Genomic DNA, 17,148 nt, shown 5'->3' with positions numbered 1-17,148 from the left:
ATGCCGCAACTAAGATCCCACACGTGGCAATGAGGATCCTGCGTGCTGCAACTAAGACCGGGTGCAGCCAAATAAATATTTTAAAAAATAAATAAGTTTATATGACCTTTTCGAAGAGCAACTTGGCAATATCGATATTTAAAATGTGCATACAACTTCCCATCTAGGTACCCATACAGGAAAAATTCTCCCACAAGGAAAACAAATCAGAAGAACATTCTTAGCAGCATTGTTTGTAAAAGAGGAAGGCAGGGTATACATGTCCATCATTTTTACTTATCTTCAAGTAAAATTAAAGATCTAAAATACCATATTTTTGACAAGAATCTTAAAAGCTAAATGAATTAATAAAAACTTACTTCAAAAAGAAAGAGGATGGAGTCCAGCTCCTCCCTTTGTGACTTATTATTCCCTGGAATATATAAAAAAAAAATCAGTTATCATGACAATGTACAAATTTTAGGATATTAAAAATTATGCTAAAAGGTATCTTAAAACATTCAAGCCTCAACATACAGACATTCAGTCAAAGATCCCGGGAGGTGCTGTGCAGCCTGCGTTACGGATGCAGATGCGTGGCGGAGCCAGACTGCCCAGGGCCGCGTTCAGCAGAGCTGCTCCTTGCTAGCTGGTGACACACAGCTTCCAGGCTTTCTAAGTTTTAATCAACAGTGGAGCATCTTCCCCCGCAACAAGAGGGGTCCACTTCTCCAGCCCTTGAATTTGAGAGGCCCTGTGACCTGCTCTGCTCCCTGATGACAGCAAATGTGAAGCGAGCTTGAAAAGCCTTCCGCACCTGTGAGTGTGGAGCCCTAAGGCCACCGTGTGAAGGAGCCCAAGAGAGCCTGCCAGCTGGGGAAGAGGGGCCACATGGAGGAGCACTAAGGCACCCTGGGCATGGCTTGTTAACCAGGACACGTGTGAATGAGGCCACCCGCCACCAACTGGTCAGAGGCGTGAGCCAGCCCAAACCAGAGGAACTGTCCAACAGACCCAGAAAATCACAAGCTAAATGACTGGTAGTTGTTTTAAGGTGCTCAGTGTTGGGATGGTCTGTTGTGCAATTTGTTACACAGCACAAACTGACTGATGGTCTTGAACCGCTACATGTTCCTAAGGATAGAAGGAGCAAAGGGGGGGAGGGGGTGGCCTTTTAAAAACAGGATTCTAGGTTGTAGGGGGTTTTTCAGATATGGATTTTAATTTTTTTCCTTGTTATTGATCATACGTAATATCACATTTGTCTCCTCCACACACCTGTGAAAAATAGTGAAGTGGAACAGAGCTAGGAAGCAAGATAAAAATCACATAATTTCATATTTGAAATATCTACCACATTTGGCAAGAAAAAAAATTTAAGTTCAAGATTTATACCAATTTATAAATCACAGGGGAAAAAACTGAGAAATTCATTTAAAAAGAACACATGTTGGCATGCTGGGTACATGCCCACATGTGACCTGACCTACTAGAGGCTGGAGCAGCGCCCCTTGCAGGGCCTGAGCATCAGCTGTGTGGCCTCCCCCAGCCCCCCTCCATGCTCGGCCTCTGCCTCAGTCTCACAGGAACAGCCAGGGGTCCACACGCTCCTCTCCACGGCCTCTTCTTTCCATATGACCCTGTCTCAGCCCATCCCCACACCGGGCACCATTTGCTGCCTCCTGTTCCTCAGCCTGCGACCAGGGAAACGCGCCCCTAAAACCTTCCCGGGACTGCGCAGCTCCTCTGGCTTCATCCTCACAGCTTCGCAAAGACCACCTCCCGTGCAGCTCACTGTCTCACTGCCCGTTGCTCCATCCCTGTCTGTCTGCCTTCTGATCCCGCTGGCCGCTCAGAACATTCCTTTCAATGACAACACCCTTCCCCGTCCTGCTGGTACTCAACTCTCTGCACTGGCGGGCGCTGCTGACCTTTCATCCCTTGAACTCCTCTATTCTCAGGCTTCCTGGCACCCTCCCGGCTACCCCCCTTATTTTCCTCTGTCTGCCCAATAAAAGAAGGAATTCCCCCAAATCCCTGACTGCCACTCTCTCGCTCTGCATACACTCTCTCCCTTGGCAACAGGATGACTGCACCTCCCTTCTCCCAAGCTCCAGTCCCTATAATTTAACAGCCCACCTAAGCCCAGGTGTGCCCCGGGCCCCGCAGACGCAGACTGCCAAAAACCGGGCTCACCCTCTCGTCCCTCACACCTGACTCCCCTGCAGGGCTCCCTCTGCTGCAAGGGCAGCAGAGGAACCAGACTCAACATCCTGAAAGCATCTCTGGCTTCCCCCTCTGGGATCCCTTTTCCCATATCCACGTCTCACGATCGGTCGGTGCACCCACAGACCCCTAACACTTTCTCTGCCCTCAACTGCCACGTCCCTGGAGCAGGCGTCCCCAGACCTCACACGGATGACAACATCAGCCTCCTAACTGGTCTTCCTCCCTCCGGTTCACTCACCACATTATAAGACACTGTCTTAGTAGCCAATGTTTTCGAGAGCCCTGACCACTCAAAGAACGAAGTTCAGATGCCTTAACCTGGAATTGCAGGCTCCCCACGAGGCAAGCATAAACCTCTTTCATACATCTGATGTCGAGAGAAAAAGAAATGCTTTCCCCAGACATGCCCCAGAGATGGCCTCCCTGCCGTCGCTCATTCTCTACCCTCCGTCCCCAAGGCCACCTCGTCCCCAGACCTCCCTCATGCACTCTACGGGAAATCAGCAGCCACAGACGGGGTGTCTATATCTGACAACACATCTACTTTCTGACCTAGTCCACAGTGAACCACGCCTATGGCTTATTCCCTGACCCATCCGCAACTACCACCACCTATGACGCATGTTCAGCATCTGATACATCTCCGGATTCCTCTCAGGAATCTAGCCCAGTGCCTTGCTCATCGTCAGCTTCAAATCCTGGATGGGTGAATAAATGAAGAATTAAACAGGAGAGGGAGACAGAGCTGCCAGGGCCAGGGTCCAAAAGGCCAGGGTCCACAAGGGCGAAAGGCACCCTTCAGGATGCTAAAGCATGGATGGTCTAGGCCCCAGGTAGAAGATGCTCTTGCCTGTGGGTGAGCAACACAGATGACATTTCAATGTCTATCCATCAACCTATCATCTGTGTTGTTTAGTTAATGGGAGAAATATGAAATAGAACAGTGCTTCTCAAACTTGAGAGCACATGAGTATCAGCGGAGGGCTTCTTAAAACACCAATTGCTGACTTTCCACCTGCAGAGTTTCTGATTCAGGAGGCTTAACGAGTGTCCAGGTGATACCCGTGCTGCTAGTCTAAAAACCACAAGGCGCTCTGAGAGCCACTGGTACAGGGAAGGTGCTCTGAACATGGCATCAAGAAGCCTGGTTGCAATTCCGGCTATACAGTTAACTAAACAATCTGTGTGGCCTCAGGCCAGTGATATAACCTCTCTGGACACGTTTTCTCAACTCTAGAATGATGACTGTGAAAAACCCAATCTCCTGAGCCCCTTCCAACCTTAAAACTCTGTGGTCCTGACTCAGTCACTCAGCAGTCAGTCACCCAGAACAACGGCACTTCTGCCCAACGCAGTGCTGCAACTGTTTAAAACTGTGGTGGATATACAGGTGCTAACGTGCAAGGATTTCCAAAACACATTACATAAAAGTGAAAGATGATGATGATAATGACAGCCAACAGTTACCACGGACCACGTGCCATGCTTTGTCCTGGAATCCCAGGACACGTGTCAACCCACTTAATGCTGACAGAAGGAAACTGAGTCACAGATGAAGTAACCTGTCCAAGGAGAAACAGCTAGAAGGGTAGGGCAAGGACCCAAACCTGTCTGGCTCCCCGGGCTACTCTATCCTGCCACATAAATACAGAGCAGAATGTGCAGCGTGACTTTATTGGCTTGGTTTTCGAAGAATATTTCATGTAAGTATTGGGGTGGCCAAAAGTTTCATTCGGTTTTTTCCGTAAGATGGTCTAATAGCACTTAATTGTCTTAAACTTCATTCGAAACAATTTTGCTAGATTGTATTGTGACAGGTCACATCAGCATGCATTTAAAAAAAGACATCAAAATGGGTGAATTTTTGTGTAGCCATTTTATTATTGAAGATGGAAGAAAAAAGCAACATTTTTAGCATATTATGCTTTATTATTTCAAGAAAGGTAAAAACCCAATTGAAACACACAGAAAAAGATTTGTGCAGTGTATGGAGAAGGTGCTGTGACTGATCAAATGTGTGAAAAGTGGTTTGCAAAGTTTCATGCTGGAGATTTCTCGCTGGACGATGCTCCACTGTTGGGTAGACCAGCTGAAGGCGACAGAGATCAAATCGAGACATTAATTGAGAACAGTCAATGTTATACCACCTGGGAGATAGCCGACATACTCAAAATATCCAAATCAAGAGTTGAAAATCATCTGTACCAGCTTGGTTATGTCAATCGCTTTGATGTTTGGGTTCCACATAAGTTATGTGAAAAAAACCTTCTTGACCGTATTTCCGCATGAGATTCCCTACTTAAACGTAAGGAAAACAGCAAATTGTGATGGGAGATGAAAAGTGGATACTGTACAATAATGTGGAATGGAAGAGATCATGGGGCAAGCGAAATGAACCGCCACCAATCACACCAAAGGCCAGTCTTCATCCAAAGAAGGCGATATTGTGTATATGGTAGGATCGGGAGTCCTCTATTACGAGCTCCTTCTGGAAAACCAAACAATTAATTCCAACAAGTACTGCTCCCAATAGACCAAATGAAAGCAGCACTCGACGAAAAGCATCCAAGGTTAGTCAACATGATCTTCCATCAGGATAACGCAAGACCGCATGTTTCTCTGATGACCAGGCAAAAACTGTTACAGCTTGGCTGGGAAGTTCTGATTCATCTGCCGTATTCACCAGATATTGCACCTTCGGATTTCCATTTATTCGGTTTTTACAAGATTCTCTTAATGGAAAAAATTTCAATTCCGTGGAAGACCGTAAAAGGCACCTGGAAAAGTTCTTTGCTCAAAAAGATAAAAAGTTTTGGGAAGATGGAATTATGAAGTTGCCTGAAAAATGGCAGAAGGTAGTGGAACTAAAGGGTGAATACCTTGTTCAATAAAGTTCTTGGTGAAAATGAAAAACGTGTCTTTTATTTTTACTTAAAAAAACCAAAGGCACTTTTTAGCCAACCCAATATGTATGGGCATAACCATAAACATATATAAACACAGTATATTAATAAAATATACAGGACAGTTTGATAGTGGTTGCCTCTGCACAGCAAGACTGGGTATCTGGGCAAACAGACACATCAGTTTTCATTCCAAACCCTTTAGTGGAATCTGAATTTTTTTTAATGATGTGCATACATTACTTCTCTTTCTTTCTTTTTGAGTAAATTATGCCTTGGCCGCTGAGCCTGCGCATCCGGAGCCTGTGCTCCGCAACGGGAGAGGCCACAGCAGGGAGAGGCCCGCGTACCGCAAAAAGAAAAAGCATGTAACTTGTGGCACATGACACACACAACCTCTCAGAACTTCCTGAATGTTTATTTAAAAAAACAAAAAACTTTGTACATCAAAAACATTTTGTAGAAATTCTTACCTTTTAATTTCAAACTATTTTCCAGTGTTATAAAATTTTCATAGAAGATGAAATATATCTGAGAATAGTTGGTCTCAAAAAACTGCTTAAGATCACTTGCATCCACGTTATCTGCAAAGAAAAAGTTCCCATTTATGACAAACTTACACAACCATCAGAGTTCACAATCTTTTCAGAAATGAAGGAATGTAAAAACGAGCCATATCCCCTTATAAGACAAAACAAAGTGTATTCCAGTCCACTTCTTTCTCCACCTAAGGAGAGCTCTGAGGTGGCCTGGGGCACCTCCCCTCCCCATCCCAGACCTCAAGGTCAGAGCCTGGGGGCACAGCACCTACGAGCAGCTAGAAGGCCAGGGGTAAGTGAGGGTCCAGGGAGGGACAAGACGACTTCCTGTTAGGGGTGGGGAAGTAAAAGTTCATGGAAGAGGTGGCTGCTGACCCAGACCATAAAGAGGGATGAGTCTGTACGGCTGAGAAACAACTCTGCCAGGAGCCCGGCATGACCCAGAATCTCCTCCCTCCCTCCTGGCTCCCGTGCCACCACCCAGAGGACAGCAGGCCCTCCCCCGACACCTGCCCACATCCACCTGGGCCACTTGCCACTGCGTCCCTCCAGCTTCTACGTGACCCGCCCCACCCCTGCGTGGACACGGCAGACCTGCCACGTGCTCCTAGCCTCGTCCCAGCAGTGTGTCTCCCAGCTGCACCAGTGTTGCTAAACCAGGGCTGCGGGTGGATCGGCAGGTGGTGCAGGGAACTTAGCCCAAGAACAGCTTCCCCGCACTCCCACCACCAGCCCTGGCCCCCGCAGGGGCTGAGCGACAACACAGCCAGCATCCCTCGCAGCTCCGGTCAGTCTCCCACTGTCAACACACCTCTGTACAGGTTCCTTAGCAAACAAGGTTGTCTGTGCGTTTACAGCAGTGTCCTGACCAAGGTGTTAGCTCTTTGGAAGAATACACCTTAGGAAACCTCAGGAAAATTAAAAACAGCTTCCTTAAAGTTCTACAAGACTACTCAAGAAAATAAAGTGTGTTGCTATTCAATCTATAACAGAGTCGTATCAGCTTTGGAGGGTCCTAATGTGAATTTGTATGAACACACCCACTGCTATGCTTACATTCCATAAAGTTAACACTCTTGCTGGTGAGTCTAGAGTTGTCTCCCTCTGATAACTACACAGCGCCTTTCATGCAAAAATCTGCCCTGGTTCTTTGAAACAATGCACATAAGGTGTTGGTAAAGTCATAGGAACTGCCAATTTCACTTTCTGTTTCTTGCCACAAATTAACACTGAGCACAGAGCAGTGGAAGTTCCTAGCAACTAACCAGTTTACCTTCGCCCAAGCAGGTAACAATGACATCAGGGTCCTTAACCCATGTGAATATCACCATTCTCACGAGCTACACAACCCTGCCAAGGAATCCTCAAGTGCCTTCTGCAGGATGTGTCAGTTCCAAGAGAGGGCTTTGTTCATGCTCATGCCAACACGAACTGCTCCCGGGACCGCTGAAACCTCCCCCGCCCCCCAGGCCACGTCAGGGCCTCTGCTCTGGGGCCCACAGCCCTATTCCTCCCCGTCCTAGACGGTGTCACACTGTACTCCACTCTTGGTGCAGCTCCTGACTTGGTTCCGATGGAAGGGTCTGTCTCCTCTGTTAGAGACAGTCCCCACCCTCACAGACCTCCTGTATGTCTCTGCATCATCAGGCACCCTGCAGGGAATATAGCATTTAGCTCAATATTTTCTTGAACGAACTAAATAAAAGAAACAGCCTATAATATACAATCACAGGACAGTGACCAGAACTTGTAACCCATCAGATCTCATGCCGATGGGAAAAAGTGGCCTGACCCTTCTTCAGATCCTTGGGGTTATTAGGAGAGAAATGTCAACCCTCTGCTGAGGACGCCCGATTCCGCTCTGCAGCCCCAGCTCTCGCGGCCCCTGCTCCAAGTGAGGGTCTAAAGGCTTCTCGTTCTCACCCTCACTTTCTGCTCTTCCCGCAGGAACCACCCACTGCGCTGCTCAAGCCGAAACCTAGTCCCCATCCCGGCTCCTCCCAGCCCGTGTCTGGGGTGTGGGCTCCTCCACAGACCCACCAGGCACTGTACCCCCATCCCTGCCCACCACTCATCCCTGCCCAGGGTCCCCGCATCCCCATTTCCCCTCCACGGTCCCCTCTCCACACTGCCGTCAACAGTAAAATGGAATAAACCAAATCAGACCATTCTTTTACTCAAAACCTTCCAACAGCCTCCAGTTCTGCTTACAATAAAATCCAAACCCTTTACCATAGCCTGGCGGCCCTTCGGGCTTTCCTCCACTCAAGGCCAAGTCCGTCCCACACCACTCTCTCTGCGCCCTGCACTCTGGCCACCGTGGCTTCTTTCCATCTCCCAAGCTTCCCACACGTGTTCCCCACCCTGATCTTCATCCAGCTCATTCCCTCTCATCCTTCAGAGCTGGGACCCCACACAACCTCCCCAGAGAAATCTAAGGAGACCCCGTGTCCCCAAGCATGGCCTCCATCACCCACCTCCTCCTTCACGGAGTCTGGCAGGTGGGCGGCCAACTGCTCGCCTGTGAATGGGCCGCAGCGAGCAAAGCATCCCCACGCTGAGGACGTGGGTACACAGGTACGGCAAGACAGCACAGAAAGGTTATGGGCCACCAACAGTCTACCTTCCCTCGCCTCCCCGGTCCCTCAGAAACACTCGAGTGTCAGCGACTTGAGCAAAGAGGGTCCTCGTCAAGGCTGAGGGGCTTCATGCAGACAGAGACACCCTCATGAGGCCAGAGTCCAGGCGGCAGCCACCTTCCTCCTCAGCCATTCACTGTCTTCCTTGTGGGTTAGCAGTGGATGGAGCTTAAAGTCCTCAGGACAAGACAAGCAGATGCCCTCCAGGTCACCCAGCACACAGTGAACGAAGGGTGTAACATCTGTAACGACTAGTTTATTTACCCATGTGAGGACTCCTCACTGGTCTGGGAGTCCCCTTCACGTGATCCCTGCCCACAGCACTTAAGATTAGTGGAGACTGTCTCATTTATTCATTTACTTCTCCACCGACCAGCACTCCACTAGAATGGAAGCCACATATGGGCAGGAATCACATCTGTTTTGTTCCCTGCTGTACTTCCAGCCCCAGGAATAGAGTTTGGTACCTGAAAGGTACCAAACAAAAAATAAATATCAAATATTTTCTATCTCTACTTCAAAACCTAGAATGTTTCCATGATGTCTTATTTTTGAAAAACAAGACTCATCAGATGAATATTTACAAAGCATAGATCTTGGAGAAGGCGGGCACTGGGAGTTAGCGTCCTGCAGAAGGGAACACAAGGGAGTATCACAGGTCTACTTTGTAACAAGGTAACTTCGAGAACCAAAGATATATAGGAGGAAGACTGCTCAGGAAAATAACAAAAAAAAAGCCTATGACCACAAACTTCCTTTCGAAAGACACTCTTCATCTGTTCATTCAAACAAGACTGAGTCCTGAGCCCTGCCAAATAGCCCTGCGCCAAATGCTGGGAAATTCCAAGAGAATACAGTGCAGGGCCCTCCAGGGTACAGGAACACAAGCGAGTAACGGAGACGGCAGCGTGCCTGAAGCTCAGGCAGGGCATCAAAGCAGGGAGTGACAAGGCCACCTGGGGAGGTTGGGAACATTAAAAACACCGTACATGTACGCTTTGAAAGACACACTTTCATGACTGTATTTTATTTGACCCTCACCACAACCCTGTGAGGGGGATGGGGCAGGTGTGGTTAAGACAAAGAAACCTCAGGTTCAGAATCGTCTGTAACCTGCCCAAGGTATCAGGCCAGTCAGAGACTCCTGTCCGGGTCTCCAGCTCAAACCTGAGCTACACAAAGGCCTCAGAAACAGACGGAAGAAGTCAAAACCAGAAATTGGGTCAGGAATATAGAGAAATACGTCGTCCCCTCGGGGATGGGATGTGCAGGAGAGCCCGAGGGAGAAGAGCAGGGGGATGAGAGGACAGGTAAGACATGAGGGGAGACGCAGCCCGGCTCCCCACAATGACCTCACAGCAACCTCCCCATGGCCTCGTGGGGCCAGTAAGGAAGCGGGAAGGAGGGGAAGTCCCCAGGTACAGAGCCCAGGCTGTAGACCACCTTTGAGGTGATGAGCCTGGGTGTGTTCGGCACCGACGCTAGCACGCTGCCTGGCTGGCATCACAAAACCCAGGCAAGTGCATTCACACTGACCACAGAGAAGCAACCAGCAGCCAGCTTTACAGAGCTGGGGGTCATTCTGGGATTTGTAAAGCAATCTCCTTTACCACCAACCAACAGCCAATCAACTGTTTCTATTATTTTCCCATTATATATGAAAAATAATCTATATTCCACACCAGAAGCTACCCTCCCCTGGCCTTTTGTCCAGCTAAGCCTCCTGCTGACAATGATTTCCCCACATCTAGCTGGAAGACAATAGCAAAGCTTGAAGGCAGACCCTTTGGAGCAGACTGCCTGGGTTCAAGTCCAGAAGCTACAAGACCTGGGCGAGTTATTTAAAACACTTTGTGCCTCAATTTCCTCACCTGAGAAATGTGGCCAACGATGGTTCCTGGCCCATAAAATGAACATAAGCAAAGTGCTCCTAAGTGTGTAGTCAGCATTACGTAAATAAATGTTAGTTGTTTTCCAATTACCTAGCTCCAGGCAAAGGCCATCTCACGAGGTGGGAATAACCCAGCTTCACCTGTGGAGCCATAAAACTCAATGATACGTGAAACTCACCCACTTAATGAGACCTTTGGAAAAGGCACAGCACTTAATCCCAATTCAGCAGCAGATGCTCCAAAACTAGTGGGACTGTCCCTCCACTTCCTCCCACATATAACCCTTCCCAATAGCAACCTTACTCCTTTTTAGTTGGGAGGATCATAGCCCAGCCTCATAAAAACCTGCTGCAGACCCTGAAAGCACCAAAGGAGGAGGGAATGTCCTTCTCAGACTTGGGGGTCCCGGTGGACACTGTCAAGAGGAAGAAGGGGTTCAGACCAGCTCCTCTGGAGTAGGGAGTGACCCCCAATCCTCCTGTCCTCCGTCCCCCACCCTCCCCAGGGCCAAGAGCCATCCCAGTGCTGCCTACACGTCTGCACGTAGATGAAGACGGTGTCATTTGCTATTTTACTCAGATTCCCTAGATACTGGCACTGAAGCACGATGCTCAAGATCACATGCCGGTGAAAGGGAAAAGGGGTGAGTGAAAAATTCAAGGCGAATGTGGCGACTTAATAAAACGTAATTTAGAAACAGTGAGAACAAGGAAAATAAATGAGTCAGACACAAGACAGAAAACACTGACAAGGAAAAATGTCATGAGTATGGCGCCTTTACTTAAGGGCTAATGAGATTTTGGTGATTCCACCTTTTCACAACTGCCTAGCTCCCTGCCCTCCTTCCCTCTTGCGTTAAGTACTTTGTAATAATGCCACGAACTATTCCCGCCCTCCATCCACTCCTTTAGAAAATGCCCACCCACACTGATCTGGGGCTGATCTCCCGACCTGCTGTGGACAACCTGTCATTAGAAGCCCGACGCAGCAGTGGCTGGAGAGTGTCGAGTAGTCTCTGGTTCAAAGAGACTGGGATTGACATATACACACTACTATATACAAAATAGATAATTAATAAGGACCTACTGTAACAGCACAGAGAACTCTACTCAATACTCTGTAATAACCTGTATGGGAAAAGAATCTTAAAAGAGTGGATATATGTATATGTATAACTGATTCACTTTCCTGTACACCTGAAACTAACACAACACTGTAAATCAACTATACTCCAATAAAAAGTTAAAAAACAAAAACAAAGGAAATGAGGAAACTCATGGAGCAGAGCAGGACCCAACCCCAGGCAACCTGCAGCCAGGGCAGTAGCACGCAGCAATGCAGATAGGTGAGGGAATAAAACAGATGCTTGTTGCCGTAAGGTCTCTGTAAGCCTGAGGTTTGGGATGGGTTGTCTTGCACCGTTGCTGTGAAAATGTTGGTGGGGAAGAAAAAGCAACTCATCACCAAGAAGTTTCACCGGCCATGAGAGCCGGCAAGCCCGTGAAGAGGTGCCCCAAGTACGACACATTGTCACCTCCGTCAAAGAAGGAAAAGGAGACAATATGGGTCCGAATAACAAGAGCTGCCAGCTGATACACACTTTCCTCAACAGAAAGTTTCTGCAACACTAACTAGAGTGCAGGCAGGGACTCCTTTTTCTGACACCAGCCGGTAGGTTTTAGAACCTCCTGTGTGCAATGCTGTTCCAAGGGCAGGTAACTGACCTGGAACTCACCTGGTGAGGAGGTAAAGTCCTCATAATGAAGCCCTTTCAAGACTCAGCAGGTATTCGGGTCATAAGACAGCAGGTATGCTGACTATGCTTCAGTGGTAACGCAATACTTTTATGGTCATCATTATTATTAAAGAGAAATTCACGTCTGAAAATGCATCTATGTGCAGACCTAAAAGCGTCCTTGTGCTGATTACATGCAAATACAAAATCCTCGTGTGGATGGGGGCGCTAACCTGCATGGCAGATGGAGGCTCCGGCTTCAGTGGCTACAGTCTACACCCGCCCACCCGCCCCCAGGACACTCTCCAGAAGATTTCAGGGCCTGGCTCACTGTCTTTGCCCTCATAGCCAGCACTGATTGCCACATTTACACAGGTGATGCCCAACTTCCTTATCTCCACTGAGGTTGTCCTCCATGCCCCCTCCGCAACCTCTGCCCCCAGGCCCGCCCGGGCATCCCTCTAACCTCCCTGCCTCCCAATTCTGAACCCATTCTCCCTACCTCCCCTGCTCCCTCCTTCTGGAAACCTAATTCCACCAACTCTTCGACCTTCCTGGGTCCTTCAATCCAATGATCTCACCACTCTGTCATGATCTATGACCCCTCTGAAGTCTTCACTTCTTTTTTTCTTCCTAATTTGGTTTCCACGATCCACCTTTTTAATCAGCCCTGTCATTGTCCCTCAATCACCTCCCTTCCCCCTGCATCATATTCACTCCATAAAACCCCAGTCAGGGCTTCCCTGGTGGCGCAGTGGTTGAGAGTCCGCCTGCCGATGCAGGGGACATGGGTTCGTGCCCCGGTCCGGGAGGATCCCACATGCCGCGGAGCGGCTGGGCCCGTGAGCCATGGCCGCTGAGCCTGCGCGTCCGGAGCCTGTGCTCCGCAACGGGAGAGGCCACAACAGTGAGAGGCCCGCGTACCGCAAAAAAAAAAAAAAAAAAAAAAAAAAAAAAACCCAGTCAGTTTCACCCTTAATTCAACCGAAAGTATTTATTTGAGCACAGGTCATGTGCCAGATAGCAAAGATTTTTTTAAGTTGTTGGTTTAAGTACTGAATAGATGTGAAAGAATGTTTTGTACATGTGCAACTGATGCTGTATAATAAAACAAGCACTTTAAACCCACTCACCAACTCAACCAAGCATCCCCAACCCCCACTTTACGGGGCTCCACACCATTCATCCAGTTCTCAGCCCTCTCTGGGGCCAATAGCTGGTGCGCATGCACCTCTGTGCCCAAGCGCCACGGAAGGAAGAGGAGCCTAGAACGCCGACATAATACTTTTGGAAGCACTTGGAGGCCTAAACCACATATTCCTGTTTGTAGGAAATGAAATGAACTCGCATTTTAGCTCTGCTGATAACTGTGTTTCCTACATACATTATTACAGCCATGTTGGACTGTTCTATCTCTGTAGAATTTAAACTGAAAGCGAGAGTGGCCTGGAGCAAACGCTCCCGGTTTCCCTCCTGCCCCCTCGCCCAGCCACTCCCACGGCAGACCCTTCCTCTTCCTAATGGAGCCCCTGTTTGTTCAGGGACCATCCACCCCGCAAATCCGTGTGCCCTTCGTGGGGCTGGGACCTGATGCTGCTGAGCCAATTACTGTGGCATTAGTCCCCTGCCAGCTATGAGTTTAGACTCAAGCCTGTGACCCAGTGCTGGCCAACAAGCAAGGGGAAGAATTCTGGTGGAGATGCCTGGAAACGGGTCATTGTTCTTAAAGGGACACAAAGCAGAAGTGCTTCTTTCCTCCTGCCTCTGGACGCTGTTCCGTCCGGGTGCGATGCCTGCAGTTCATTTTGCCACTGAGGGGACAAACCTCTGCCATGCAGAGGACACTAAAGAGGGCAAAGCAGGGAGGGGAGAGCGTGCGGATGGGCACGTCACTGAGCTGCCGTGCCAGCTGGCTCAGGGGGCCACCTGCTTTGGGACCGCTTTCTATAGGAGAAAAAATTCTTCATCATTTATGTTTATATTTGGGTTTTCTGTTACCTATATCCAAAAACATCCTTGTAGATACTGAAGTAAAATCTGACAGTAGAACAGGAAACAAATCCTAGTATAATTGAAAGGTTGTAGAAGTTATATTCATCCCACTTTGTTTCCTAAGATGTATTATTTTCATTTCTTTATACCTATATGGTAGCTAGGTGCAGAAAGTAAAATTCTTAGAAGTCAGAAAGATGTTAACACTTTGTTATCCTGGATTGATAGTCCCCATGTAAAAGTGATTCTGATGACGATATACTCCACGTACCCAGAGCTCTAATTTTTAAAAGTAGAGCTACTTTTATCTTAAACATTTTTGACACACCTGTCTCAAAAGCAGGACTCAAACATTATTTTTAACGGATATCAAGTGCCAACACAATAAAACAAAAATATATACACCAATGAAATATAATGTTCAAATCTAATGTGTTTTATATACATGTTTTTTTTTTTTTTGCGGTATGTGGGCCACTGTTGTGGCCTCTCCCGTTGCGGAGCACAGGCTCCGGATGCGCAGGCTCAGCGGCCATGGCTCACGGGCCCAGCCGCTCCGCGGCATGTGGGATCCTCCCGGACCGGGGCACAGAACCCGTGTCCCCTGCATCGGCAGGCGGACTCTCAACCACCGCGCCACCAGGGAAGCCCATATACATGTATTTTTTATGAAGTATAGTTGATGTACAGTATTATGTTACAGGTATACAATATAGTATTTCACAGTTTTTAAAGGTTATACTTTATTATAAAATATTGGCTACATTCCCTGTGTTGTACAATATATCCTTGTAGTTTAACTTATACATAACAGTTTATATTTTCATATATCTATTTCTTTTGTAGGAATCAAGTTTCATCCGATTTTTTGAGGCGATGCATAACTACTTCTACTTTTCTTGATCTGAACTGGCCTATATTACAGTCAAAACCACTCACTAGGGAAAGAGCTGGAGATAGAAATAGATAAAACAGGAGCTAAATGGTAACCTCTCCCGCTCCATTTCTAACAAGTAAGGCAGCAGAAAAGTGGTGCTGAGGGCAGAGAGCCGTCTTACTTACGTCAAATAATTATTATTAATAAGCATAATAACGGCTTACAAAAGGGCTTTGTATATATTAACTCAATTAAACCTCCAACAGCCCTAGGAAGCAGGTACTGTCCCACCACCAGGTGAGGGTCAGAGAGGTTAGGTCCCCGCCAGGACTCGAACCCAGGCAGTCCGGCTCCCGCACCGCTTACCTAAGTACGTCTAACGTTAGCTGAAAGTGATGGAGGAGGGGCAGGGAAGTACACCTGGAAACACAAGATTTTTAAGTCCATAAGAGAGAGCTGGTAGATGTCCCGGAACTAAATAGATACTAAACCCCAGGGAGGACCCAGAAGTTGGTTTATTTAGGACACCAGAGCCAGCTTGCAAGGGGAATGGCCTTCCTCCATGATAGGTTAAAAGGGCGGCCTTTCTATGAAGCTAATTCCGCAGAGACTGAGACGGCCCTCCCCAAGGAGCTCTCTTTACTTCCAGAAAATCATCCCACTGTCCCCTGCCGCATCAGCAGCTGCAACACCGTCAGCCCCACTCATCCTCATATAAGAAACCAAACACCCCTCTGGCCACCGGGCAGTCACCCTGCTCCCCCCAAGCCGGGGTCTGCTGACAGCATGGAAGGGCCTGGCACTGCCAACCTGAAGAATGGGCAGTGGATAATTTGTTGCGTGAGTCCAGTGGGACCCGATAGGGCCATTTAAGTATCATGTAAGCCTTCACTTACTCATGTGAAAAATGTCCAAGGCGTGTTAGGTCAAAAATACAGTGTCAGCCCACGTATAACAACTATTCATGTAAGACTGTGTTTATGTGTGTACCTACAAGACACAGAGAGAGAGGTTGCACGTAAGCAACAACAAGAACAGAAAGCATGTTTACCAAAATTTTAACAATGGTTATCAGAGGACTGCAGAATGTGAAGAGCTTTTTCATACTTAAATTATTTTTTGCTTATTCGTATTATTCAAATGTTTATAATGAGTATGTAAAATTTTATAACCAGAAAACAACTACTATTTTTCAGAAAAAACTATTATTCATTTCAGAAAAAAAAAGCTGCCAGAGTATTTAGAAAGAACTTGTTTTCAAAGCCTGACTATGTACCATAAAAAAGAACAGCAGACATGACATCGGCCATAGTTTCCTCCAAACGTGTCTTACTTTTGAAACTTGAAGAACATTGAAGACCTAAACAATACGTACCGTAGTATCTTTGCCAAGACTAAAATGCCCTAAAAACAGAAAATAATTTAAATTTCCTCTGCCCAACATTGGCGTTAGACCTCTTCTGTAATAACACGTACGTTGTACACAATGCCTTGTAATGATCTAGGTGTAGAGGACTTCTGCTGTCTTTAGAGAAAGCTATGTTTCTCTAATTGTCATTTACTGGAAAGGGTAGAAAAATGATAGGTCGCGCAGGAAGAAACGGTCTCTGTCCAGCCACTCAACAGCTTGAACTGAATAGGAACAAGCAAAGGTGTGACACCTCTGAATGCAAAAAGGTGATGAAATTTCCAATCACCGGCAGGTTCACTTACAAGACCTGGTGGCCTTAGCACACGTCAAGTCCTGTTTAAACCTGGACTGATCACCGACCGCGGAGCAGACTCCCCTTCGGCGCACGCTCAGCAGCAACACCAGGTCCTAGAAACCACACGTCTTTTCAATTAACACTGAGCCAAAGACCAAGACTCCCTCAGGCCTTTGCATTAAGAAACAACCTAGAGGGAGTCCCGTGGTGGTCTAGTGGTTAGGATTCGGGCTTTCACTACCTAAGGCCCAGGTTCAATCCCGGGTCAGGGAACTGAGATCCTCCAAGCTGTGGGGGGGTAGCCAAAACAAACAAACAAAATTTATTTTGAAATGGCTCAAGTTCTTAAAAAAAGAAACACAACTTAGAGCACAAACAGCGTTCTAATTTAGCAGGTACCTGAAACTGAGCCCGTCTGCTGCCTTTCTCACCATTCAGAGATTAATTAACATTGCACTGACCCATCAACGTTTTCCTGTGCTCATTCATTTCCAGCCACTGGCTGATCTCCATTTCTTGTCAGCATCAGGGCACTTTCAAAGATACCTACTCTTTGGCTCTTACTAGAATTTGGGGCGACGTAGTAAGCGCATCTACACACTATCACAAGCTCGGTCTGCTGTGTGGCCCCATCTCACGTCTGGCGCACTCAAGCAT

At 47.6% G+C, this 17,148-nt stretch overlaps 1 protein-coding gene across 1 annotated transcript in view; it reads right to left on the bottom strand.

The window, feature by feature from the left end:
* RALGAPA2 (Ral GTPase activating protein catalytic subunit alpha 2) overlaps window positions 1-17,148 on the bottom strand; it is a 281,692-nt gene that overhangs the window by 253,442 nt on the left and 11,102 nt on the right. The window contains exons 2-3 of the mRNA XM_060031295.1: window positions 5,585-5,695; window positions 360-412 (exon numbers count right to left, since the gene is read on the bottom strand). Coding sequence (XP_059887278.1) covers window positions 360-412; window positions 5,585-5,695 — 164 coding nt within the window. The remainder of the gene's footprint in view (window positions 1-359; window positions 413-5,584; window positions 5,696-17,148) is intronic.

This window comes from Delphinus delphis, chromosome 15, assembly GCF_949987515.2.
Source record: "Delphinus delphis chromosome 15, mDelDel1.2, whole genome shotgun sequence".
NCBI classification, from domain to species: Eukaryota; Metazoa; Chordata; class Mammalia; order Artiodactyla; family Delphinidae; genus Delphinus; species Delphinus delphis.
Note: the sequence above shows the minus strand (reverse complement) of the source record. Positions and strands in the feature narration are given on the sequence as shown.